At 43.2% G+C, this 26,047-nt stretch overlaps 1 protein-coding gene and 1 pseudogene across 24 annotated transcripts in view; one reads left to right on the top strand and one right to left on the bottom strand.

Annotated features, from left to right (window-relative positions):
- Window positions 1–3,037, bottom strand: part of Plekha7 (pleckstrin homology domain containing A7) — a 227,912-nt gene extending 224,875 nt beyond the window's left edge. For 22 of the 23 annotated variants that reach the window (XM_087211244.1, XM_087211247.1, XM_087211248.1 and 19 more), the window contains exons 1-3: window positions 2,884–3,037; window positions 2,684–2,760; window positions 2,530–2,587 (exon numbers count right to left, since the gene is read on the bottom strand). In XM_087211244.1, coding sequence (XP_087067370.1) covers window positions 2,530–2,587; window positions 2,684–2,760; window positions 2,884–2,969 — 221 coding nt within the window. In that variant the 5' untranslated portion in view covers window positions 2,970–3,037. The remainder of the gene's footprint in view (window positions 1–2,529; window positions 2,588–2,683; window positions 2,761–2,883) is intronic. The other variant, XM_087211263.1, reaches the window with a different exon arrangement.
- Window positions 2,758–26,047, top strand: part of LOC101701509 (adiponectin receptor protein 1 pseudogene) — a 39,079-nt pseudogene continuing 15,789 nt past the window's right edge. The window contains exon 1 of the transcript XR_015451344.1: window positions 2,758–2,935. The product of XR_015451344.1 is annotated as an adiponectin receptor protein 1 pseudogene (transcript). The remainder of the gene's footprint in view (window positions 2,936–26,047) is intronic.

The raw sequence follows: 26,047 nt of genomic DNA, 5'->3' as shown, positions 1-26,047 counted from the left end.
GTGAGATGAACACCCTGGACCAACCCCCTCCCTCTCACCTCAGAAACACCGCTCTCCCTCAATGGTCCCTTCTATTTCTAACCTCTACTGGATCATTCCCAGCAGGAGAAATCATGTACCACGATCTCCCATCAAAAATGAAAAACCCTCCCTCAAGCTCACATCTTCTCCAGTTATCAGTTAAAGATGTCTCAACTGCACTTTGCACTGAAACTACCTTGAAGGCATGCATGCCTATCCCTAACGGTGCTTGGCCTTACCCGTACTTCCTCTTCTACCCTCCTGCTAGGCTTTGTCCCTGAGGCTCCTTGACTGTGCACTCACCTCACTTCTCAGTCTCCTTTGATAAATTTGTCTCTTTCCCAATCTCTAAACAATGTGCTGTCCCAAGACAAAGGTCATCTCCTGTCTGTCCATCTTGATCCTAGGTAATTACAACTACATCCATGGTCTTGAACAACATCTATTACACCCAAATGGATCTCTTCAACCTCTCCTCCAGGTCTCATATTCATACACCTATTTGATATACCCACATCTTAAACAGAACATGGCAAAACAGTGTTTCTCTCTGACCTCAAACGTGCTCCTCTCCCAGCCTTCCCATCTCATCAGTATGTGCACTACCTACTCAGAGTCAAATCTCTAGAAGTCATCTTTGACTCTGTATCCAGTTCATTGGGAAGGCCCAGGACAGCACATCCTAAACACGGGCTGAATCTGACCACTGCTCTCTATCTCCATGGATTCAAGATCAGTAAGCTACTATGGACTCTTGCCTTGACCACAACAACAGCCTCCTACTGCTCTCTGCCTCTTTCTAACAGGTGCCACCTGCAATCCACCTCCTCTGAGGATACACAATAATCATTTGCAAACTGACCATGGCATCACGGTACTCGCCTGCTTAAAACCCTCCATTCATGAGGCAGGAGGATCATGAGTTCAATCCAAACCTAGCCACTTGGTGAGAACCCATCTCAAAAAATAAAAATGAAGTGGGGATGTAGCTCAGCGCAAAGGCCTTGGGTTCAATCCCTGCCAAAACAAAAAACAAACAAACAAAAACCTCCAACCAATGACTTCTCACTGGGCTCTGAATAAAGCTTGAAAACTTTACTTCGGCCCACAGAGTTTTCCATCATTGACCTCTCTGCTACCTGTGACCTCTTCTCATGCCACTTTCGTCCTTGTTCACTACCTTCCAGCCACACTGGCCTGTTTGCACCTTGAACTTGAAGAATTTTGTGCCTTAAATCTTTGCATTGGCTGTTTCCTTTTTTTTTAATTATTTGCTCTCCTCCTACATAGTTCCTTGTCACTGAAACTTTAAATGTCACTTACTTGGAAACACCACCCCTGATCTGCCAATCCACGGGAGCCACCTAGTCACGTGCTACCACATGCCCCTATTTCTACTTTCTGCATAGTAGCTACATCGATCTGATAGTTTACTTGTTGTTGTTCCCTTCCCTCCAGTAGACTGCAAGCTCAGTGAGCAGAGAGGGGCTCTCACTTCTATTAATCTTACTTATCAGTATTTCAACTGTCATGCAAGAGCCTAAACTAGGGAAGGAAGCTCTGGGATTTTCTTCAAATATGTTGCTGTCCTATTATCAGTGTTTTCAATCTGGTGAAGCAATGAATTCTGGCTCATAGTCTCCCAAAGCACACCCAGGACTAGTCAAACCACCGTCCGGACCTTTGGCTAGTTCATTCATTCACTGAACAAACATTTACCAAGTGCCTTCCCCAAGGCCGGCACTGGGGCAAAGGTCTACAGGCAGTTCCTGACCTCACGGAACTCACAGGGAGCAGGCAGAGTAAGAAAGGCAGCGACCCGGGTAACTTCCCGAAGTAAGTACGAAAGTAAAGACAACACACGTGTCTGCACTGAGCCTGTTTGTTCCTTAACTCACGACCCCGCGATCTGATTTCTGCAGACCCTATAGACCCAGGGATCTGGTGGGGGCAACGCTCCAGGGCTTTGGCGGAAACGCTACCGCTGGACTAGCAGAAGCTGGAACGATCGTCAGGGTTCAGATGCAGCCTAGGAGACACGGACTGAGGATTCGAGGAATATTATTGGCTGACCGCCTCGCGTCCACCTCCACCTCACCCCGGGCCGAGCCGAGGACTGAGGGCTGGGGCGCCATCCAACACCCACCCCCCTGCCCATCCTAGGGTACGCGGCGGAGACTAAGGCCTCCCCGGGGGAGATCTCCTTCGTCTCTACTCCTCAGCCCTCGAAACCGGGTCAATGCTCCTTGTTCCACCGTCCCCAGTCCGGTCCCCGCGCGCTCAGGAGGCGTGTCCGGCTCCACGCGGCGCTAGAGCAGAGTCCGCAGTTTGCACCCGGCTTCGGTGCACCCGGCCCGGCCCAGGTCCCCCAGTGGCGATGGGAACCCCCGCCCGCCTCGGCCCCGGAGCCCGCCACACACCCAGGCACACAAAACCCCAGCGTGCAGCCGCGGCGCCGCGCGCCAAGTCTCCCGGGACGGCGGGAGGCCGGCGGCCCGACTCACTCACTCGATGAAGTAGCTGGCGCCCTCCTCCGTGAAGCCCTCCTCCCAGCCGCGGGGCAGGTCTGCGGGAAGGCGAGAGAAGTCGGTGAAACTTTCGACACCGCCGCGGCGCGCCCCTCCCCACCGGGACCCCCACCGCGCGCGGGTCTGGAGCCCACCTGAGCGGATCATGTGGCCCGAGTTGACGGGCTCGCCGGTGCGCGGGTGCAGCCAGGTTGTGCGGCAGAGCTGGTCGCTGAGGAGAAAGGCGCACCTGTTAGCGCCACCGCCGCCGCTGCCGCCAGGGGATCTCGCCCGGCCCCGCGCCCCCCACCCCAGCCCCGACCCCCGCCCGAGTCCCCACTCGCCCACGCCGCACTTGATGAAGAAGACACGGCCGTCGCGGCACACGCCGTAGGACCAGTCCTCAGGTAAAGTGTCCCGCCCGACCGCCGCCGCCGCCATGTTGGCCGAGCGCGGAGCCGCCGAGGGCCGGGGGGGAGGGGGCGGAGGGGGCGGCGGGCGCGCGCGCTCGGCCTGAGCGGTGCCCCGCGGCTCTCCCGCCCGCTCCATGCGCTCCATACGGCGCGGGTCGCCGCGGGCTTCACGCGTTCGCCGCCTCCCGGGCCGTCTGTAGCGCAGGGCCGGTGGCCTTTGTCCCCGCGCCTTCCCCGCCCCCCGCCCGCCGTCCCGGGCGCGCCCCTTGGCCCCAGAGAGACCCTGCGGGACGGGGCGGGGTGCCCCGGACCCGAGCAGCTCGGGAATCTCTCGCCCCCACCGAGTCCCCCTCTGAACTGCACGGGAAACCCGCCCCCTCCCCACAGTCGCAGAACTTCCCTGCCCGGCCCGGGAGCAGCACTTCTGTCCCACTGCTAAATAGGGTACGGCCAGAGTGAGTCCCAGTCTCCGATTCTTCTGCCATAAAGTTAATGAAGTCTGCACGGATTGTGGTGTAGACGACTGAAGTCCTGTGGTACAAAGCGCTGAACTGGACTCTGGCTCATAGCGGGTGCTGTTACGGCCTGGCTGAGGACAATCTCATTGAGTTCACAGCGGGGTGTGGAGCAGGAGAGTGTATGTCCCCCCACAACCATCAACATAACCTCCCGAAGGGCCGGGAACACACCCTCAATTCCCTTCAGGTAGCAGCTGAGTGCTGGGCTGGACCCTCTGGAAGAGCGCGACCCGCAGGCTGTGTACAGGGCTGGCACCTCCTCATATTCAGGTCTTCCCGCACATCTCAGCCCCTGACCTCTCTGTGCAAGAGACCCTTCTCCTCCTGTTGCCTTCACTCTCCTTTGCATTACTCTCAACTTTTTTTTCTTCCTGGGGATTGAACCCTGGGCCTTCCAACAGTTACATCCCCAGACCTATATTTTTTAAGACAGAGTCTTGGTAAGTTGTGCAGCTTGAGTTCCAACTTGAGCGCCTCCTGCTTCGATGACATTCTCATTTGTGTTTATTTATTGTCCTGTTTGTTGTATATTAATTCACATCCCCCCCCCCAAAAAAAGAACTAAAATGTCAGCTAGATGAGAGGAAAGGCCTTCTTCTTCCTAATACACTGCCTTAGCCTCAGTGCCTGGAAAGCACCTGGTTCGTGTGTACATCCAATAAATGGTGTGAATGAATGAAAAACACCCTTGGACACCCTCAGACACTGTTCAAAGACAGAGCCGAAAGCCTACTCTGGACAGGTGTCTGGACCAGCCTTGCAGGCTTAGCAAAGAGAGAGAGTGATGCTGCATGCAGGGTGCGGATTGGACGGAAAAGAGAGCTTTCCAGAGGAGAGGGGGATGGGATACTGAGCCCATGGAAACAGACAAGAGTCTTCAAGAAGGAGGTGGGGTTGTTTGGTTGGCTGGGGGTTTTTTGTTTGGTTTTTCTTGGTACAGGGGATTGAACTCAGGACTATGGCATTACTGAGCTAAATCCCTGGCTGGCTGGGTTTTTTTTTTTTAAGACAGGGCCTCATAATGTAGTTCACGTTGGCCTTGGACTCACTATGTAACCCAGGCTGGCCTTGAACTCACAGGGATCTTCCCGCCTCAGCCTCCTGTGTTCTGGGAGGCAGATCTTGAAGTACTAGAAGGTGAGGTGGATGATCTTGAACACCTGGCTGAGGAAGCTTCCTATCTCTGAGGAGGTTCTTGAGCAAATGAAAATAGCAAAGTGGTGTTTTTGTTGTTAAATATCGATTTGAAACAATACATTAAATAAAGGTAATGAACACAATAGGAAAGTAATACAAGTAGCTTTTAAGCAAATGAAAAGATGCTTGACCATCTCAAAATAGGAAAACTGCAAATTAAAATTAAGGTGGCTCTTTTTTTATATATCAGATGGGAAAAGATACTACACGTTGTGGAGAAAGACATTCTTGTTCTTTGTCTTGGAGGACAATTGAGCAGCAGCTATTATATCTTAAACGCATATCCCTTTGACTGTACCACTGCCAGCAATTTATCCTACATTAGTCCTCACTTAGGCACAAAGACCTGTGTACTAGGGTGTTCACTGCAGCTTCCCTAGTGGTTATAAAAAACTAGAGACAGATGTAGCAAAGAGTGAGTTCATGAAATGATGACATAGTCCTCAAAGGAATGCCTTACTGCTGTTCCAAAGAATGAGAGAGAGATCTCTATGTATTGTTAAGGGATAGTTCTTAAGATATTAAGGAAAAGCCAGGATGAGATATATTAACTTACATAGTCCCTACAGGTGATATGATTGCTTCTGGGGAAGGAAACTTTGTGATAGGAATGGCAAATTACTTTTCCTTATGCTCTTCTTACCCTGTTTGTTATTTTTACCATTTAAAACATAAATATTAGGGCTGGGGATTTAGCTCAGTGGTTCTGCCGCCTGCCTTGCAAGCGTAAGGACCCGAGTTCAATCTCCAGTACCAAAAAAAAAAATACAAAAAAAAACCCAAACAAAAACAAAAACATAAATATAGCCAAGTGTGGGGGTGCATGCCTATAGTCTGAGCTACTTGGGTGGCTGAGGCAAGAGAATCAAGGCCAGCCTGGGCAACTTAACAGGATGATGTCTCAAATAAAAAAAGGTTAAGGATATGGCTCAGTGGTAGAGTGACCCTGGATTAGATCTTCAGTCCTGGAAAAAAATAAAACAAATGTATATCAAAAGATAAAACAATACAGTTTATTAATGGATCCTATAAGGGATACCATGAGGATATCTCAATAGAAGCCAAAAGTGCATTTTTAAAAAGCCAATTCCCATCACTAATTTTAAAAATTATATGGGATGGGGTCGGGGATTTAGCTCAGTGGCGCTGGGCCCACCTTGGAAAAGCAAGGTCTTAAGTTCAATCCCTGGTACCAAAAAAAATTATATAGGGTTAGCCAGGTGTGGTTTGTTTGTGCCTGTAATACTCAGTAGGCAGCCTGGGTTACATAGTGAGACCCTGTATCAAAAAAAAAATTATATGGAGTTAGTAACTCCATTATAGACCACTTGCCATGCATGCCCAAGGCCCTTGGTTTCATCACCAGTGCTAACAAGGAGAAGGAGGGAAAGGAAGGAAAGAGGAGAAAAAGAAACTGGGAAGGGGAAGAAGGAAACGTAACAATATCAGAGAGTGGTGAACATATAAGAAACTGTATCTCAGCATTGCTAGCGGGAATGTAAAATAATATAGCCATTCTAGAAAATAGTTTGGCACTTTCTCTAAAAAATCGAATTCTAGATAGCCTATTTAATAAATGGTGTTGGAAAAACTGGATTTCAACCTGCCAAAGATTAAAACTAGACCCATACCTATCACCATGCACTAAACTAAGATTGAAGTGGATTAAAGATCTAAATATTAAAACAGAAACACTAAAGATAAGTTAGGTAGAACTCTTGAAGACATTGGCATAGGAAAAGACTATGAACAAAGCCTCTGTAGCACGGGAACTAGCACAAAGAATCAACAACTGGGATCTCATCTTATTAAAAAGCTTCTGCACTGCAAAAGAAACCACCAACAGAGCTAAGAGACAACCTACAATGTGGGAAAAAATTTTTGGCAGCTGTACCTCAGACAAAGGACTACTATCTAGAATATATAAAGAACTAAAAAAAACAGACCCCCCCAAATTCAAAGACCAAGTTCAAAAATGGGCATCTGAAATGAACCGACATTTCTCAGAACAAGAAATAAAAGCAGCAAATAAATATATGAAAAAATGTTCAACATCACTGGTCATTCGAGAGATGCAGATGAAAGCAACACTGAGATTCCACCTCACCCCAGAAAGAATGGCTGCTATCAAGGAATCAACCAATAACAACTGCTGGTGGGGGTGTGGGGAGAAAGGAACCCTTCTCCATTGCTGGTGGGAGTGCAGACTGGTGCAATCGCTGTGGAAATCAGTATGGAGATACCTAAAAGAACTAGGACTAGAGGTCCCATTTGACCCAGCTATTCCCCTGCTGGGGATCTTCCCCAAAGAATTAAAAGAATCATACCACAGCAATATATGTGCACCCATGTTCATAGGGGCACAGTTTATAATAGCTAAAGCTTGTAAGCAGCCCAAGTGCCCATCAACTGGAAACTGTATAAAGAAGATGTGATTTTTTAATAAAATGGAGTACTACTCAGCCATAAAGAACAAAAAACTAGAGTCATTTATAGCTAAATGGATGCATATCAAGGCCTTACTCTTAAGTGAAATAAATAGGACACACACATGTAAATACCGAATAGTTTCTCTAGTGTGAGAAACTGATAGTGTAAATAAGGGTTAAAATGATTAAAATGAATAATTGATAATTTGAAATAGGAAAAAAGGTCCAAAGACATAGGGGTGAAGGGAGAGGAAGGGGAAAGGAAAGAAGGGAAAGGAAAAACTATGAGAAAAGAAAAAAAAATGGAAATGATGTCTATGTAAATAAGGAAGGGTGGAGAGGGTGAAGGGCGCACAGGTAATGGGGAAAAAATAAGAACCAAGATACATCATGTACAGGTACAAACACCCAATGATAAATATAAATGTATTGTATACCTAAAATGTAGCAATAACAGAATTTAAGAAAAAAAAATTGACTTCTGGGAAGATGGTGGAGTGATAAGCAGCAGAGAAAGAGCCTCTCCAAGATTTGGTGTCCTGACACTGGAATGTAGCAGGGAGAGGAGGAGAAAGAGGAAGGAAGTGGGTCCCCAGGACCGTGAAGGATCTGAGGCAAAAATTGAAGACTATAGGGAGACTGAAGAGAGAGACTTTAATGAAGAGGAGGAAGATACCAAGCAGCACCCTCTCCCAGAGCCTGGACTCTCTGAGAGGGAATGGTGGGCTGAACCTGCAGATGCACAGTGACTACTGATGACCCCAGAGGCCTCCACAGAGAAATCCACCAGTAGAACAGAGCAGTGGATGAACCTACCTGCAGTGGCTGGTGAGTTATCTGGGTTCAGACCTCACCCAGGAGAGGGTGTTTGGCTGGTAGCCATCTTGGAGTGGGGCCAGCTGAGCTCAGAACTCAGAACAGCTTCTGGTGGACTCCATCTAGTGGATCCCAGTGCCTTGGTGTCAGCAAGCAGAGTTCAAGCCGGCAGGAGACACATAGATTGTTGTAGGCTCAAGGAATCTGGTTCTAGCCTCATAGCCAGAAACCGGCCTGAACTTCAGAGGAACTAAAGGGGCAGGCTGGGTGGGATTATCTACTACCCCACTGTGAAGCTCCAGCTAGCTTGCTGGGATTAATCAGTTTGGCTCTGGACTCTGTTTGCCCACTTTGCCTAACAGTGACAGCAGACACACACCTTGAATTGGAAATTTTTGGTTGGGTGTTTTTTAAAATCTTTTTTCTTTTTCTTCCTTTTTTCTTGCTTTTTTCCCTCTTTTCTAGTTCTTGTTTTGTTTAGTTTTTTCTCAATTGTTTGAACAGTTTCTAGTTTTTTGTTGTTGGTGATCTGTTCTGTTCTTGTTTTTATATTTTCCTTTTCTCTTTCCCTTGTCTGCTTCATCCAATTTCCTAAAGTCTGCCCTCCAGCCTTGCTTCTGATCTCTTCCTCTTCTGCAATTTCTGTTTTTTAACCCCTATCCCCTTTTAAATCTCCTCCCCTAAGGGTAAAAATGCTAGTAAGGGCTACAATTTGTCATTTTCTAGGCTGTATTTGATGATATTGTTATTGGGGTTTTTTTGTTTTTTGGGTTTTTTTGGTACCGGGGATCGAACTCGGGTCCTTGCGCTTCCGCAGCAGGCGGCAAAACCACTGAGCTAAATCCCCGGCCCAGTATTGTTATTGCTGATTGTACTGTTTTAGCTAAGGTGACATAATTGTGCGAATCAGTTGTTCCTCCTAGTATACCAAGACTGAGATTGCCTAAGGGTCTTAAAAAAAAAAAAAAAAACCTATAGGCCAGTGTCAAAGAAGTGGCAGCTGGGCCAAGTAGGCAGAAACTTCTCATCCCCAATAAATTAAAGAGGTAGGATCCTGCAACAGACTCAAAACCCAAAAGCAAGCCACACCTAGAAGACACTTCTCAGAAGTAGTCATCTAAGGATTCTGAATACTGCTAATAAAGCTACTTGCCATGAGCAATTTTTTTTGGTACCAGGAATCGAACTCAGGACCTTGTGCTTTCAAGGCAGGTGGCAGCACCACTGAGCTAAATTCCCAGCCCTTGCCATAAGCAATTTATAAACATCAACTCAAGAATCAAAGAAAATGAGAAGACACTTAAGAAAGATGCAACCCCCACAGACTTTTAGCTCAGCAAAGGCAAACCTGGAGGCAGTGAAGTGGAACAATCTGAAAGCCACCCACCTGGATGCTCCAAAGTGGTAACAGCAGAAGTAACAAAGCAGATAAACAAGGCTCTAGGAAAAAATCAAAGTAGAAATAATTTCCCAGCTTCAACTTGCCAAAGATTAAAACTAGACCTATATCTCTCACCAGGCACTAAACTAAAATCAAAGTGGATTAAAGATCTAAATATTAAAATAGAAACTCTGAACCAGTTGGAACAGAGGCTAGGTAGAACCCTTGAAGACATCGGTGTAGGAAAAGATTTTATGAACAAAACCTCAGTTGCCCGTGAACTAGCACAAACAATCAACAAATGGGATCTCTTCTTATTAAAAAGCTTCTGCACAGCAAGAGAAACCACCAGCAGTGTGAAAAGACAACCCACAGTGTGGGAAAAAATCTTCACCTGCTCTTTCTCAGACAAAGGTCTACTATCTCGAATCTATAAAGAACTTAAAAAGATCAGACCTCCCAAATTTAAAGACCCAATCCAAAAATGGGCATCTGAAATGAACAGACATTTCTCAGACAAAGAAGTAGAAATAGCAAATAAATACATGAAAAAATGTTCAACATCACTGGTCATTCGAGAGATGCAAATGAAAACAACGCTGAGATTCCTCTTCACTCCAGAAAGAATGGCTGCTATCATGAAATCAACCAGTAACAAATGCTGGCGGGGCCCTGGGGAAAGAGGAACCCTGCTCCACTGCTGGTGGGAGTGTAGACTGGTGCAACCACTGTGGAAATCAGTATGGAGATACCTCAAAGAACTAGGACTGGAAGTCCCATTTGACCCCGCTATTCCACTGCTGGGGATCTTCCCCAAAGAATTCAAAGAATCATACCACAGTGATATATGTGCACCCATGTTCATAACAGCGCAGTTTGTAATAGCTAAAACTTGGAAACAGCCCAAATGCCCATCAACTGGAGACTGGATAAAGAAAATGTGTTTTTTTTATAAAATGGAGTACTACTCAGCCATAAAAAATGAGAAATTAGAGACATTTATAGCTAAGTGGATGCACATTGAGGCAATACTCTTAAGTGAAATAAATAGGACACACATGTGTAAATACCGAATAGTTTCTCTGGTGTGAGAAACTGAAAGTGTAAATAAGGACTAAATGTATAATAGGTAATGTGAAATAGGAAGAAAAGGGGCAAAGGGGAAGGAAGTGGGAGGGCTAGGGGAAAGGATAGAAGGGAATGGGATTAATATGAGAAAATGGAAAAACAGGAACAAAATCTTTGTAAATAGGGAGGAATGGAGGGGTTGAAGGGAGGGCTGGGCAAGGGTGAAAAATAAGAACCAAGAGAGACTATGTAAAGGTGCAAATTTCCAATGATGAATGTCATTATATTGTATACCTAAAATGTACCAATGATTGGAATGAATAATCGATAATGTAAAATAGGAAGAAAAGGTCCAAGGGGTAGGGGTAGTGGGAGGGGCGGGGGAAAGGAAAGAAGGGAAAGGAAAAAATGATGAGAAATGGAAAAAATGGAAATAAAGTCTTTGTAAATAGGGAAGGGTGGAGGGCGTGAAGGGAGGGCTAGGAATGGGGAAAAAATAAGAACCAAGATGCATTATATAAAGGTACAATTCCCAATGAGAAATGTAATTGGGCTGTATACCTACAATGTACCAATAAAAGAATTTAATACAAAAAAAAAATGAAAACAAAGTCTTTGTAAAAAAGGAGGGATGGAGGGGTTGAAGGGAAGGCAAGGGAAGGGGGCAAAATAAGAACCAAGAGAGATTATGTAAAGGTGCAAATTTCCAATGATGAATGTCATTATATTGTATACCTACAATGAAGCAATAAAATAAAATTTAAAAAAAAAAGAAAGAATTTCCCAGATAACTACAGAAATGGTAACCAGAATGAAAGATACAGATAAAAAAAAATAGAGGAGCTAAGGAGTATGATGGAAACCATGAGCACCAGCATAGTAAAAAAATGGAATCCATGAAACAGATTCAAACAGATATCCAGGAGATTAAAACCTCCATTGAAAGTATACACAGCAGAATGGGCCAATATGAAGACAGAATATCAGATATAGAAGACAGGATTGTGGGTAGCAATTATGAAAAGAGAGGTTTCTTAAAAATAGCAAGGGATCATGAGAAATCAATCCAGCAGCTGCTAGATGATGCAAAGAAGAATAACATAAGATTGATTGGAGTCAATGAAAAAACAGGAGATAGCACAAATGATATTTTTAAAAAACTGTTCTTAGAAGTAATGGCAGAAAACTTCCCAAACAGGGAAAAAGAATTTGACATACAGATAAGTGAGGCATACAGGACTCTGATTAGCCATGATCAAAAAAAAACTTCCCCAAGGCATATAATAGTCAAGATTCCAGAAATTCAACACAAGTACAGAATATTAAAAGCTGTTAGAGAAAAATAAATCACCTATAAAGGAAAGCCTATCTCAATTACAGCAGACTTCTCAACACAAACTCTCAACTCAAGGAAGCTTAGAATGAAGTGTTTCAAGCCCTAAAGGAAAACAACCTCCAACCCAGACTGATGTACCCTGCAAAACTATCCTTAAAAATTGATGGGGAAATAAAATAGCTCCATGACAAAGAATAAATGAAGAAATTCATGACCACTACACCAGCACTCCAAAGTATTCTGAAGGATATTCTAGAAAGAGACAATAAGGATTACAATTCCATGAACCCCAACAGAATGAATCTACTAGGCAAGGCGAGAAATTAAACAGAAAAGAAGGAAGCCAACAGCAGGAAAATAACATGACAGAGATAAGACAGTACATACCAGTTATAACCATCAATATTAATGGTCTCAATTCACCAATCAAAAGAAACAGACTGGCAGAATGGGTCAAGAAGCAAGATCCAACAATATGCTGCATACAAGAAACACAATTGCCGGAGATTTAGCTCAGTGGTTCTAGTGCCTGCCTCCCAAGCTCAGGGTCCTGAGTTCAATCCCCAGTACCAAAAAAAAAAGAAAAAAAAGAAACAATTAATTGGGCTGGGGATTTAGCTCAGTGGTTCCACTGCCTGCCTTGAAAGCGCAAGGTCCTGAGTTCGATCCCCGGTACAAAAAAAAAAATGAATGAAACTAGCTCATAGAACATGCTTAAGTAAATGCAAAGGAATTGAAATAAACCCATGCATATAGTCAGACCATAGTTCAATGAAATTGGAAATCAACAGCAAAAGAAACCACATGAACTTCATAAACATGGAAATCAAATAACACCCTCTTGAACAACCAATGGGTGACAGACGAAATTAAAGAAGAAACCATTCAACTTCTACAATTAAATAATAATGACAATACAACATACCAGAATTTATGGGATGCAATGAAAGCAGTTCTATGAGGAAAACTTATAGCGGTGAATTCCCATATTAGGAAAAGAGAGAGGGCTCAAATAAACAACTTAATGTTGAAACTTAAGCTTCTAGAAAAAGGACAGCAAGTCAACCCCAAAGCTCATGCAAGGGAGGAAATTATAAAAATCTGAGCAGACATTAATGCAATGGAGACTACGAAAGCAATACAAAGAATCCATGAATCAAGGACTTGGTTCTTTGAAAAATTAAATAAAATTGACAAACCCTTAGCTAACCTTATCAAAAAAGGAAAGAAAAGACTAAAATCCATGCAATTAGGAATGAAGAAGGTGAAATCACAACAGATCCTGCAGAGATCCAGAAGATCATTAATACCTACTTCAAGAAGCTGTCTTCTAATAAGATGGAAAATACAGAAGAAATGGGCAGATTCCTACATACATATGAATTATCAAAACTGAATCAAGAAGATATAGAAATTCTAAATAAACCAATATCAGCCAATGAAATTGAATATGTAACTTAGAAATTACCAACAAAGAAAAGCCCTGGCCTTGATGGATGCCCTGCTGAATTCTGTAAGAAATTTAGAGAAGACCTAATGCTGCTACTCCTCACACTCTTTAATGAAATTGAAAGGGAAACAATATTCCCAAATTCCCTGGAAGCAAGTATTATCCTGATTCCAAAACCAGAGAAGGATCCAACCAAAAAGGAGAATTACAGCCCAATCTCCCTAATGAACATAGATCCAAAAATCCTCAATAAGATACTGGCAAATAGAATGCAACAAATCATCAAGGTTATGCACCATGACCAAGTTGGATTCATTCAAAGGATGCAGGGATGGTTCAATATATGCAAATCAATAAATGTAATACACTATATTAACAGAGCCAAGGACAAAAACTATATGATCCTCTCAATAGATGCAGAAAAAGCACTTGACAAGGTCCAACACCCATTCATGATAAATACCCTACAGAAAATTGGCATAGATGATATTTATCTCAATCTGATAAAAGCCATCTATGACAAACCAACAGCCAACATCATACTAAATGGACAAAACTAAAAGCACTCTGAAATTAGGAACAAGACAAAGATGTTCACTGTCACCACTCTTGTTCAATACAGTTCTGGAAATGCTAGTCAGAGCAATTAGACAGGAGAAAAAAATAAAAGGAATAAGGACAGGAAAGGAAGAAGTTGAATTATCATTATTTGTGGATGACATACTCTACATAGAAGACCCCAACAACTCCACCAAAAGACTTTCAGTGGCATAGCTGGATACAAAGTCAACACTAAAACATCAATAGCCTTCCTGTACACGAATAACAGACTCATGGAGAGAGAAATTAGAGAAACAATCCCTTTCACAATAGCATCCAAAAAAAAAAAAAAGATGAAATACCTAGGAATCAATCTAATGAAGGAAGTAAAAGACCTCTACATTGGAAACTATAGTACTATGAAAAAGGGTTTGAAGAGGATATCAGAAAATGAAAAGATATCCCTTGTTCTTAGATAGGAAAAAAACAATACAGTGAAAATGGCCATACTTCCAAAATTGTTATACAGATCTAGTGCAATCCCAATCAAAATCCCAACAGCAAATCTCACAAAATTAGAAAAAAACCAATCATTTGGAACCAGAAGAGATCTAGAATAGCAAGGGCAATTCTGGGCAACAAAGGCAAAGCAGGGGGTATCACAATCCCTGACTTTAAATTATACTACAAAGCTACAGTGATAAAAACAACATGGTCCTGGCAAGAGAACAGACCTGAGGATCAATGGAACAGACTAGAGGGTGCAGAAACAACTCTAGACATACTCAACCACCTTATCTTTGATGAAGGAGCCAAACACCTTCACTGGAAGAAAGACAGCCTCTTTGATAAATGCTGCTGGAAAAACTGGCTTTCCACATGCTGAAGATTGAAACTAGACCCATATCTTTCACCACACACTATCCTAAAATCAAAATGGATCAGAGATCTAAATATTAAAACAGAAACACTAAATCTGCTGGAAGAGAGACTAGGTAGAACACTTGAGGACACAGCCATAGGCAAAAACTTCATGAACAAAACCCAGACTGCATGGGAAATACTACAAAGAATCAACAACTGGGACCTCATCTTATTAAAAAGATTTTGCACAGCAAGAGAAACCACCAACAGAGTGAAGAGACAACCCACAGAGTGGGAAAATTTTTTTACCAGCTATTCTGATAAAGGACCATTATCTAGAATATATAAAGAACTCAAAAAAATCAGACCCCCCAAATTTAAAGACCCAATGCAAAAATGGGCATGTGAAGTAAATAGACACTTCTCAGATGAAGAATTAGAAATGGCAAATAAATATATGAAAAAGTGTTCAACATTACTGGTCATTCATGAAATGCAAATTAAAACAACACTGAGATTCCATCTCACTCCAGAAAGAATGGCTGCTATCAAGAAATCAACCAATAACAAATGCTGGAGGGGCTGTGGGGGAAAAGGAACCCTTCTCCACTGTTGGAGGGAGTGTAGACTGGTGCAACCACTGTGGAAATCAGTGTGGAAATTTCTCAAAAAACTAAAACTAGAGGTTCCATTTGACCCAGGTATACCTTTTCTTGGTATCTTCCTGAAAGAATTAAACACATCATACCACAGCAATATAGTGCACCCATGTTTATAGCAGCACAGTTCGTAATAGCTTAATCTTGGAAACAGCCCAAATGCCCATCAACTGATGAGTGCATGAGGAAGATATGACTTTTTATATACTGGAGTACTACTCTGCCATAAAGAAGGACAGGCTTCAGACATTTGTAGCTAAATGGATGGACCTTGAGACCATACTCTTAAGTGAAACTAATTGGACACACATGTTTAAATACCACATTGTTTCTCTGGTGTGAGAAACCACAAGTGGAAATAAGGATTGAAATGTATAATGGATGTTGTGAAATGGGAAGAAAGTGTTCAAATGGGAAGGAGAACAAGGGAGGAGGAGGGAGAAAGGAAGGAAGGGATAAGAAAAAAGTGAAAATAGAAGAAAAATGGAAACAAACCTTTTGTACATAGGGAGAAGGGGCTTGAGGCAGGGAATGGAATAAAATAAAATAAAATTCATTTTAAAAATATTTATTTACCATATGACCTACCAATTGCATTCCTGTGCATTTATTCTAGAGAGAAATGAAACATTTGTCTGCATAAAAACTTGTACATAATCCTTCATGACAGCTTTATTTGTAACAGGTAAAAACTGCAAACAAAATGTGCTACAACAGAAAATGATTAAACAATTCTAGCCCTACAATTTTCTTTCCTCTCTTTCTTGACTTGCTGGAGACTGAGCCTAGGGCCTTTTCACTGGGCTACATCCCCAACCTTTTGTATTTTTATTTTGAGAAAGGGTCTCACTAAATTGCTGAGACTGGGCTGGAACTTGCAGTCCTCCTGCCTCTGTCTCCCTTAGTGCTGGAATTATAGGCATATGCCATCATACCTGACTGGAATACAACTTCACAACAGAAAAAGAAGCAGCTATTGATACATACAACAACTTGGATGGACCTCAAGACATTATACCAAGTTTAAAAGAAAAAGGAAAGCCAACCCTAAAAGATCACATAACATTCTCAAAACCCATAACAGTCTCAAAACCCAGTACCATCACTGATTATTATTTTTTTGGTACCCAGGATCGAACTGGGGACCTTGTGCTTGCAAGGCAGGTGGCAGAACCACTGAGCTAAATCCCCAGCCCACCATCACTGATTTTTAAAATTCTGTGTCAAAAGCTAAATTTTCTTTAACAACAAAATCAAATGCTAGTAAGTATGCAGAGACATTGTAAAATCATGTATTGGTAGTGGGGATAAAATGGTACAGCCACTCTAGGAATTGTTTGGCAGTTTCTTAATTTTCATAAAAAATTTTTTTATTGGCGTACAGGTAGAGCTCAGTGGTAGAATACTCGACTAGCGTGTTCAAGGCCCCAGGTTTGATCCTCAACACCATAAATAAGTAAATAACAGCCATGGGGAAGTAGTCAATGGTTGTCAGGGTTTAGGGACAGTGATGTGGAGAGAGGGAATGTAACTAACTGCAAAGGAGTAGCACGAGGGAGATCTTTGTAAACCCAGGGGCTCTCTACTGCTGAGCCACATCCCCAGCCTTTTCTGTTTTTTACTTTGAGATAGGATCTTGCTAAATTGCCCAGGCAGGGCTTGAATTTGCAATCATCCTGCCTCAGGCTCCAGAGTAGGTGGGATAGTAGACATGCACCACTGTGCCCACTAAAGTTCTGTATCTTGATTGTAATTGTAGTTACACAAATTGGCACTCATGATAAAATGACATGGAAGTATAAACCACAAATTGACACTTATGAGAAATGACATAGAGGCATAAACATGCACTGTATCAATGTCAGTTTTTTGGTTTTGGTATAATACTGTAGTTACATAAAATGTAACCACTGGAGGAAATGAGTGAAGAGTAAACCCAGCACTTCTCTACTTTTATCTTTGCAAATCTCTGAAAATCTGTAAGTATTTCAAAATAAAATGTTTTAAAATGTGTTACAAAGTAACCAGATGTTGGGCTTTTGGGCGGAGGATTTAGCTCAGTGATACTGCGCCACCTCGCTAAGCACAAGGTCTCAAGTTCCATCCCTAGTACCAAAAATATAAAAAATTTTAAAAAGTAACCAGATGCTTCTTTTTAGAGTATCTCTCTGAGACATACATATTCTTTAACAATGAAATAGTGCAGACATTCCCTAAAATAAAAAAATTAAGAAAGAAAAAGGACAGGACGAGCACACTTATTAGTAATGTTATTGTTTAATATTGTGTTAGAGGCCAGGTAAAGTGGTGAATGACTGTAATGCTGGCACTCAGGAAGCTGAGGCAGGAGGATTGCTGCTCAAAGCCAGCCTGGAATACATAATGAGACCCTGTCTGGAAAAAAAATTACACACACACACACATATACATATATATACAGATATATATACACACACTATATATAGTATATAATATAGTATATAGTATATATAATATATATGTGCTATTACCAATAAAATAAGACTGGAAATAGAAACAAAAAATTTAACTATTAGAAAAGAAATAAGAAGGGCCTGGGATTTAGCTCAGTGGTGCCACTGCCTGCCTTGAAAGCACAAGGTCCTGAGTTCGATCCCTGGTACTGCAAAAAAAAAAAAGAAATAAGATTATTTCCAGATAATATGACACAATGTTGTATAATGTAAAGAACAATCTATTCTTACAATTAATAAGGAATTCAGGGGCCGGTGATTTAGCTCAGTGGTTCTCCCACCTGCCTCACAAGCCCAAGGACCCGAGTTCGATCCCCGGTACCAAAAAAAAAAAAAAAAAAGGAATTCAGGATAAGGATAATATATCACAGAATCAAGAGTACAACAACCATTATAACAGTAGCAATATATGTTTCCCACCTTTATAACAGTAGCAATATATGTTTAGGGGTAACCCCAACAGAATATACTATTTGATAGCATAAATCTATTTGATAGTTAAATCTATTTGATAAAACCCACAAAACTTGACAAATAGATGGTGAATATTATAACAACTTTGTTTCATATTTAAACATGCAAATGTAAAAGCAGCAGTAAAAACAATACATATGACCTATAATTTTTTTTTTTTTTTTTTGAGGCAGGATCTCGCTATGTAGTTTAGGCTGACCTTAAACTCACTATGTAGCCCAGGCTGGCCTCAAACTCATGGCAATCCCCCTGCCTCAGCCTGCTGAGTACTGGGGTTTCAGGCATGTGCCACCATACCCAGCCATGGTCTATAATATTTAGAAACTTAGCTAGGTGTGATGGCACATGCCTGCAATTCCCAGCACTTGGGAGGCTGAGGCAGGAGGTGGCTGTGAATTTGAAGCCATCCTGGGCTCTTGGTAACATAACCCAGTAAATCAGTAAATTCTGTTTGTTTGTTTGTTTTTGTTTTTTGAGGCAGGGTCTCCCTTTGTAGTTTAGGCTGATTCTGAACTCACTACATAGCCTAGGCTGGCCTCGAATTCACGATACTCCTGGCTCAGCCTCACAAGTGCTAGGATTACAGGTAACCCAGTAAATTCTTATCAAAAATGTTTATGTCGGCCTTGTGTGATGATAGACACCTATAATCCCCACACCTGGGAGGCTGAGACAGGAGGATCACCGGCATGCTGTTCAAGGCCAGCCTGAACTACATAGTGAGACCCTGTCTCAAAAGAACAAAAATATTAATAAATAAAAATAAAAATGTTTATGTTGTATATTATAGCTCTGCATACCTAAGACAGTAGTTGTTAGAAACATGAATTATGGCCAGTCTGCACTCTCTGAATTGATAAAAGACTTGGTATCAAGTAGAATGTAAAATATCTCATTAGGAATTATTTATACCTTTCCATGTTGAAGTAATATTTTGGGTTATTGGGTATGTAAAGCATATTAAATTTGTGATTATTAAAAATTTAAAGTAACATGTTGGCTTACTTTTGTGGCTCGAATTATATTTCTCTTGGACAGTAAAGCTCTAGATTTTTCATATCACTCCTTTGCATACCTATAGACCTTACTGCCCATTAGTATTACCTGTGAACTTAAAAAGCAATGCAGTTGGTGTTGGGTGACACCTTTGTTACTTAAGTCTCCCCAGGTGACTCAAATGTACACGCATGGTTAGTAAAGACTGCTATCAACCTCAAGCTGTCAGGCCTTAGAGAATTCTTTTTCACATTTTACATTCCATATAATTAAGGAGAAGAATTCTGCAGGCGAAGAAGTAACATTTAAATCTGGGTTCAGAGATCCTGTACTGGTTCCATTCTGGATTGATGGCTCCTATGCTTGGTCAAAACAAGATGTGAATTTTTCCCAGCGCATTGCCTGATCATGGAAAGTTTTCCAGTAAATAAAAACAAAGTAATAAAATTTTTTTAAAGTTTCACATGCTCCTACCTGAATACACAGTAGTGATATTTGAGCTAGTTCTGAGGGGATGGAGGTTATGATGGGTTTAAAATGTAAAAAGTGTGTGCTTGCCCCTTTCTTCTGATTGTAACGTCTTTAGGGGGTGGGCAGGGCAAGAGTCCTTGTCCTCTCTTTTTATTTTATTTATTTTATTTATTTTTGGTACCAGGGATTGAACTTCAGACCTTGCACTTAAGAGGCAGATGGCAGAACCACTGAGCTAAATTCCCGGCCCGGCCCCTCTTTTAAAAAAAATTTATTTATTTATTTATTTATTTATTTATTTATTTATTTATTTGTATCAGGGATCGCACTCAGGACCTTACGCTTTCGAGGCTGGTGCCAGAATGTCCCCTCTTTTTAAAGGAAGATACTGAAGCCCCCTGGGGATAAATGGGTTGTCTGAGATCCCATGGCTACTTAAATATAATACTTAACTCCTGGAACCTGACCAGGGCCCTTTCCTACAGAAATGTCTCAAAACAAATCACCCACTGAGATAAGTAGAGCTTTCTGTCCAGAAGCTTTTCCCTTGATGGGCCCTAGTGAAGGACTTTCACGCTTCACACTCAATGGCCCTGCTGATGTTCATGGCACTAATCCACCAACTGAAATGCAAAATAGTCCATGGTCAAAAACAAATCAAAATGCTTCCCGTCAACTGACCATGTGCACAAGAATTTTCAGCTTCTAGGTGAACAATAATTCATCACTGTCCTCTAAACAGCTCTTTACTCTCCAGGAGACAGCCTGGCCAAATGGAAGAACACAGGTTTTGGCCAGGCATTTAGCTCAGTGGTTCCGCGGCCTGCCTCGCAAGTGCAAGGTCCCGAGTTCGATCTCTGGTACCAAAAAAAAAAAGAACACAAGTTTTGGGGTTAGGTGGACCTGGCAGTGGCCCAGGTGCTGCCCCTCACTAAGCTGAATAACATTGGCCACGCCACACCTATTTGCCCAGGACTTGATGGTGGACACCGAAAAAATCCTAACAATCCAGTAGCTCATACGTCATGGTCCCCAGCTTAGTATTTGCGAGAAATGGGTCCTTTCAGTGCCAGAGGACAGGAGCTGCTCTTTTTTTGTTGTTGATGTTGTACTGGGGATTGGACTCAGGCCCTTCACACTGAACTATATTCCCAGCCCTTTTTGTTTGTTTTTGAGACAGAATCTTGCTAAGTCAGCAAGCTGCCCAGACTGGGCTCAAATTTGCCATCCTCCTGCCTCAGCCTCCCAGAATGCTAGGATTACAGGCATGTACCCACTCTCCTTTTATTGGAAAATATTACTAAGGAACTAAGATCTGGGTGCTAAGTATGCTGGTTGCCATTCAAGTATTGTTATTCCAGGCCCTTAGGGCACAGAGCTCTGCTCATTTATGTCTGTAATGATTGATTTCTGTATCTCCAGAGAGATCTATAGGTGAGAACCACAAGTTCATGTCAGTGCCTCCAATTCTAATTCAACACCACAGTGGGAAACCGAGTTCTTAAAAGACCCTCCTTTGATGGTTCCCACAGGCGGCCAGCGGGTCCCTCTTGCTTCCCTGGCTCTGGCATCGCCTCCCATCCCCTCCAGTCCTAAGCACCCTCCCCACTAAGCCCTGGCTCCTGCACTGCGTCCACTCATGGGTGCCCCCTCTCAGTGTGGCCTACTCTTGACTGGGCACTCCCTTTACCCACCCTGGGTCTGGGAACCCCCTCCTCACCCTGCCTTGCCTCTTTGGTAGGCAGCTCTCAGCCAAGGAAGCCCCGTCATCACCTGCGCTGCCCAATGCACAGCCCCCAGGTACCTGCCTTCTCAGAGCCCCTGATGCATTTTGGCCCAGTTTTTTTCAGAAGGTAAGCAGAAAGTTAAGAGCCCTCAAACCTTTTTGACAGGCACCCTACAGTCACTTTTCCTCCCATTATCACATGGCTAGCCAGCCACCGCCTCTTCCCAGACCCTCAGGGGAACACCAGCCACACATCCCACACATCCTAGAGTCTTTAGAGCCAGACAGCTGTGAAATCCAGTAGGGCTGGTTCAGATTTGCTTTATCCTGATTTCCAGACCAAGCAGAGACACACACCTGGCCCCAGACCCTGGAGCGTCCCCAGCCCCCCTCAGAACACAGTCCGCCAGTCCTGATGGCTGGTTTTCGGTATTGCACAGTACCTGGAAGCACTTCATGTTGAAGGCCAAAAATTCAAACCCTCTTCTCATACACACGCTCCTGCTTTAGCACCAAGTCTCCCACGTGAAGCCGTTTGGATATCCTCACAAGTTACAGCCACGTGGCTTACCAGTGGGGATAGAGTCTGAGAATGCACTCTTAGGTGATCTCATCACTGCACAAATATCAGGGAGTGACTCCCACAAACTAAGACAACTTTGGTGTGACTAGATGATAACATTTCATGGGACCTCCATCATAGGTGCAGTCTATCATTGGCTGAAACGTCATTATGTGCTTCATGGCTGTTCTTAAAATTCTGAGCACTAAGGAGGCTGAGGCAGGAGGCTTGCAAGGTTGAGGCTGGCCTGGACTACATAGTGAGTTCAAGCCTCTCCTGACTACATAGCAAGAGCCTGTTTCAAAAAATTAACGCAAAAAACAAAAACAAACAAATCCCTTCCAAACTCTGCTATAGTGTTTTGCCTGGCATTTTGTTTGACCACCATCTACTGTAGTCAGTCAGAGGAGCGAAGGCCAGGAGTCACATGTGTGTAAAGATTGCACTGGTTATTAGCTATGTGCTTACCCTGAACATCTGGAAAATGAAAGCACAGATGTTTCATGAAGAGTTACTGTAAGGCCGGGTGTGTACAGTCCTTGCCAAGTTGCCTGAAGCCCCTGGGTCCCAACCCCAGTGCCACAAAAGAATAAAAGGGAAGAAAAAGAGTTACTGAAAGGATTCAAAGCATTTGAGCCTCTGGTAGGGAAGAAAGACCAGCACTCACCCTTAGGCAATGGCCATTTTCTTTCCACACAGGAGTCTGGGAGTAAGAAGTTCTGATCGTGTACTCTGCTTTTCAGCTTGGAGGATGACAAGGAGCAAAGTGAGAGTCCCCGAGGATCAGTGTAGGAGTAGAAGAGAAAGAGCAGCCAGGGCCCCTGGGAGCCCTGGCTCCCCTATCCCTCCCCAGAGGACACGTGGCAGGGACAGCAGATGGGGCCCAGCTGCTCAGACTCTGACCTGGATACGAAGGAACAGATAGGAGATGCAGAGACTCTTATAACCAGAAGGGTCCTTAGGACCCTGAGTCCTTCTTCAGCCATAAAAGAAGATTGCTGGAGTACTTGTGTGAGGGTCTAAGGGGAACTTTGTGCCCAAAGCAGGACCAGACTCTGCAGCTCCAGCCCTAAGCAGTGCCCCTGGTGATAGCCCCCTTCTGTGGCCATTCAGTCTTCTTTAGAAATTGTGCACATTCAGGCGGGGGATGTAGTCCAGTAGGAGAGCACTTGCCTAGGCCCTTGGTCCAGTCCCCCGCACCCAAGAAAAACAATTGTCCACATTTACAAGTGGGAAACTCGAGACTCGGAGAAGGGCAGGATTTATATTAATTCATGCTCAGCAAGACCATGAGAGGGTCCACCACTCCCGCCTCATGGACACAAGGCCCTGTGTTTGCTCTCCCTTGTCTACTGCAGGAGTGTCCCCCCTGCTGCAGACCTTCCCTCGTGGAGCCCACACATACACAACCCATGGAGTGGAGGGGCACACAGCATCTCATGAACTCTCGGAGCTCCAGGTTCCTCTTGCAAAAAGGGAAAGAGAATCCTGTCTTGTAGGTTGTTGTGTGACTTCAGTGAGACCATGTTCCATAAGACACAATAGTGTCCCTGGCAGGCGCTTTACTTGCTGTATGGTAGGTAACTCAGGCTGAGTGTAGGGTAGGCAGTCAGGAAAGGAAGGAGGGAGCCAGGCGAGGTGGTGCCAGCCTGTAATCTAAGCACTCTGGGAGACAGAGGCAGGAGCATGGCAAGTTCAAACCCAGCCTGGTCAATTCAGCAATTTAGAGAGACCCTATCTCAAAATAAAAAACAAACAAAAAGCTGCAAGTGTAGCTTGGGGCAAAGGCACTGAATTCAAAACTCCAGTACCACATGCACAGAGGAAGGGAGGGAGGAAGGGAGGAAGGGAGGGAGGAAGGGAGGGAGGGAGGGAGGGAGGAAACCCTTACTGTCTATGAAGCTTGATCATCCTACTGCTCACAACTGAGGGGAAACAGGCTTTAAAAGTAAAGTAAAATAACAGCAAGAACAGTGGTGCCTCGGTTCAAGATCTTAATTCTTTCCAGAATTCTGGTCACAAACCAAGTTGGACAAGAACCAAATCAAATTCAATGACTAGGTTCAATGTTGAATTTATGGGGAAATTTGATTCAGTTCTCATCCACTTTGGTTTGCAACCAGAATCGTGGAGAGAATTGAGTTTGTGAACTGAGGTACCACTATAATAGTAATGATGATACTTTTTGAAAGGGAAGAGGGAAAATTCTTAACAAAAATGCCAACTAATGAATGCAGACAGAATGACAGCACTAGAAAATCACTGTTATGAAGTACCACATAATGACTAGTCTTGGCAAGAATCATTAGTGAATATTAAAACCATTTATTGGGGAAGAAAACATTGCACCCAGGCTGTAGATATCATCCCATGTATATTACAAAGGGGGAAAATATCTTTACAATGAAGAAATCTAGAGGATATCCCTCAACCAAATAAAAACCAAGGATCCTGCCAGTAGCAGGACAAATGGGGTCCTTGACGTGTTGGTGTCAAGTCTACACCACCTGTGTAGTTCTCTGCCCGAATGTCTTACCACTATCTGGTCATGAGGAAACAATCAGAAAAATCTATATTAAAGGATAGTCTACCTTGTTATCAAAGACAAAGTTGGAAGACCATGCTAGATGATAAACAGTCTAAACATAAAACTATAAAGCTTCTGCAGGCAAATGAGAGAGTATCTCTGAGGCCTTAAGGAGGGCAAAGATTTGTGGACAGAATACAAAAAGCACTGATTGCATGCACTAGTTAGGGTTCTTTAGAAGAACAGGATCAATAGAAAATACAGTTACACGAGAGGATTTAACAGATGGGCTTACAGGATGGGAGCCAGGAGAGTCCACACCTGCTGTCTGCAGGCTGGACAGCCAAAGGACCCAGCAGTTGTTCAGCCCAAGAAGTGGAAGCTGCAGGACAAGAGAGGTCAGAGATGCAGCCCCAGTCCAAGGTTGAAGGCTTAGAAGCTCACTGGAGAGTTGGTGGTGTGAGTCTGAGTTGGAAGCTGAAGAAATCAAGACCAATGTCCAAAGGCAATAGCAGCAAAGAAAGCATTCGCTCGGGAAGACTGGAGCTCTTAAAAAGTGGGAAAACTTCCTTCTTTCCCTTTTTGTATTCCATCCAAGCTACTACAGCCCATTTGTTAGTGCTACCCACAACCGGGGTGGGTCCCCCCCCCTCAGTGCACTGGCCTGCAAGTCACACACACACACACACACACACACACACACACACACACACACACAAACTGTGTTGTACTAATATGCCCAGCATTTCTTACTGTGCTCAAGTTGACATAGGCCAATTAACTGTCACACCATATAAGCAAAATTTGAAACATCGGACCTCATCAAAATTAAACATTTCTCCTCATCAAAAGACATCATTAAGAAAATGAATAGGTGAGCCACGTAGGAAATTTATTTATAGTACCTAGATTTAACAACTTATATTCAGAACTTATGAAGAATTTCTGCAGGTCTCCAATATTTTAAACCCAGTAAGAAATAGGGGTGCAGCTCAGTAGGATCTAGATTCAGTCCCCAGCACACACACAGCACTCAGCCTGGGTTAAATCCCTGGAGTGGCAAAAAAAGCCAGATGACCACTGCCCCTTTTCATTCCCAATGGATGTTTGTTTTTCTGGGCAGAACTCAGAACTCAGGAATCAGTACTTGGGAAGCTGCTAGGAGAAACCCAATGAATGCCTCTTGGTTGAGAAGCATTAGTGGATGCCATTTTAGATCCACGCGTGTGTGTGTGTAATTTTCTTACACACATGGAATCATTGTGAATGTTTCACACATTAATGTATCTAAGCAGCACTAATCAATTAGACCCTTGGGCTACTGTTTCAAATGCTGAAAAGCAGTAACAGTAAGCTAAAAGCAAATTAGAAGTAATTTGGAAACATTTCTGAAAAGTTCTAAAAATGGACAGAAATACTTAAAAACCAATGGAGGGTTGAAAATTGCTTCATGAAGCAGCAAAACAACAGAGTACAGGAACAAAAACTTAGCAACTGGGGAACAGTCACTTCCAATCACATCATTGTTTTAATCAAAACGCTGTATTCAAAAGATGACTTTGAGAAAAACTGCTTTCAGCCCAGTCGTATGTCTCGCTGC

The sequence above is a fragment of the Heterocephalus glaber genome, unplaced genomic scaffold, assembly GCF_053883595.1.
Source record: "Heterocephalus glaber isolate CG9 unplaced genomic scaffold, H.glaber_assembly_v1.0 deba00001428, whole genome shotgun sequence".
NCBI classification, from domain to species: Eukaryota; Metazoa; Chordata; class Mammalia; order Rodentia; family Bathyergidae; genus Heterocephalus; species Heterocephalus glaber.
This window is presented reverse-complemented; position numbering and strand designations above follow the sequence as displayed.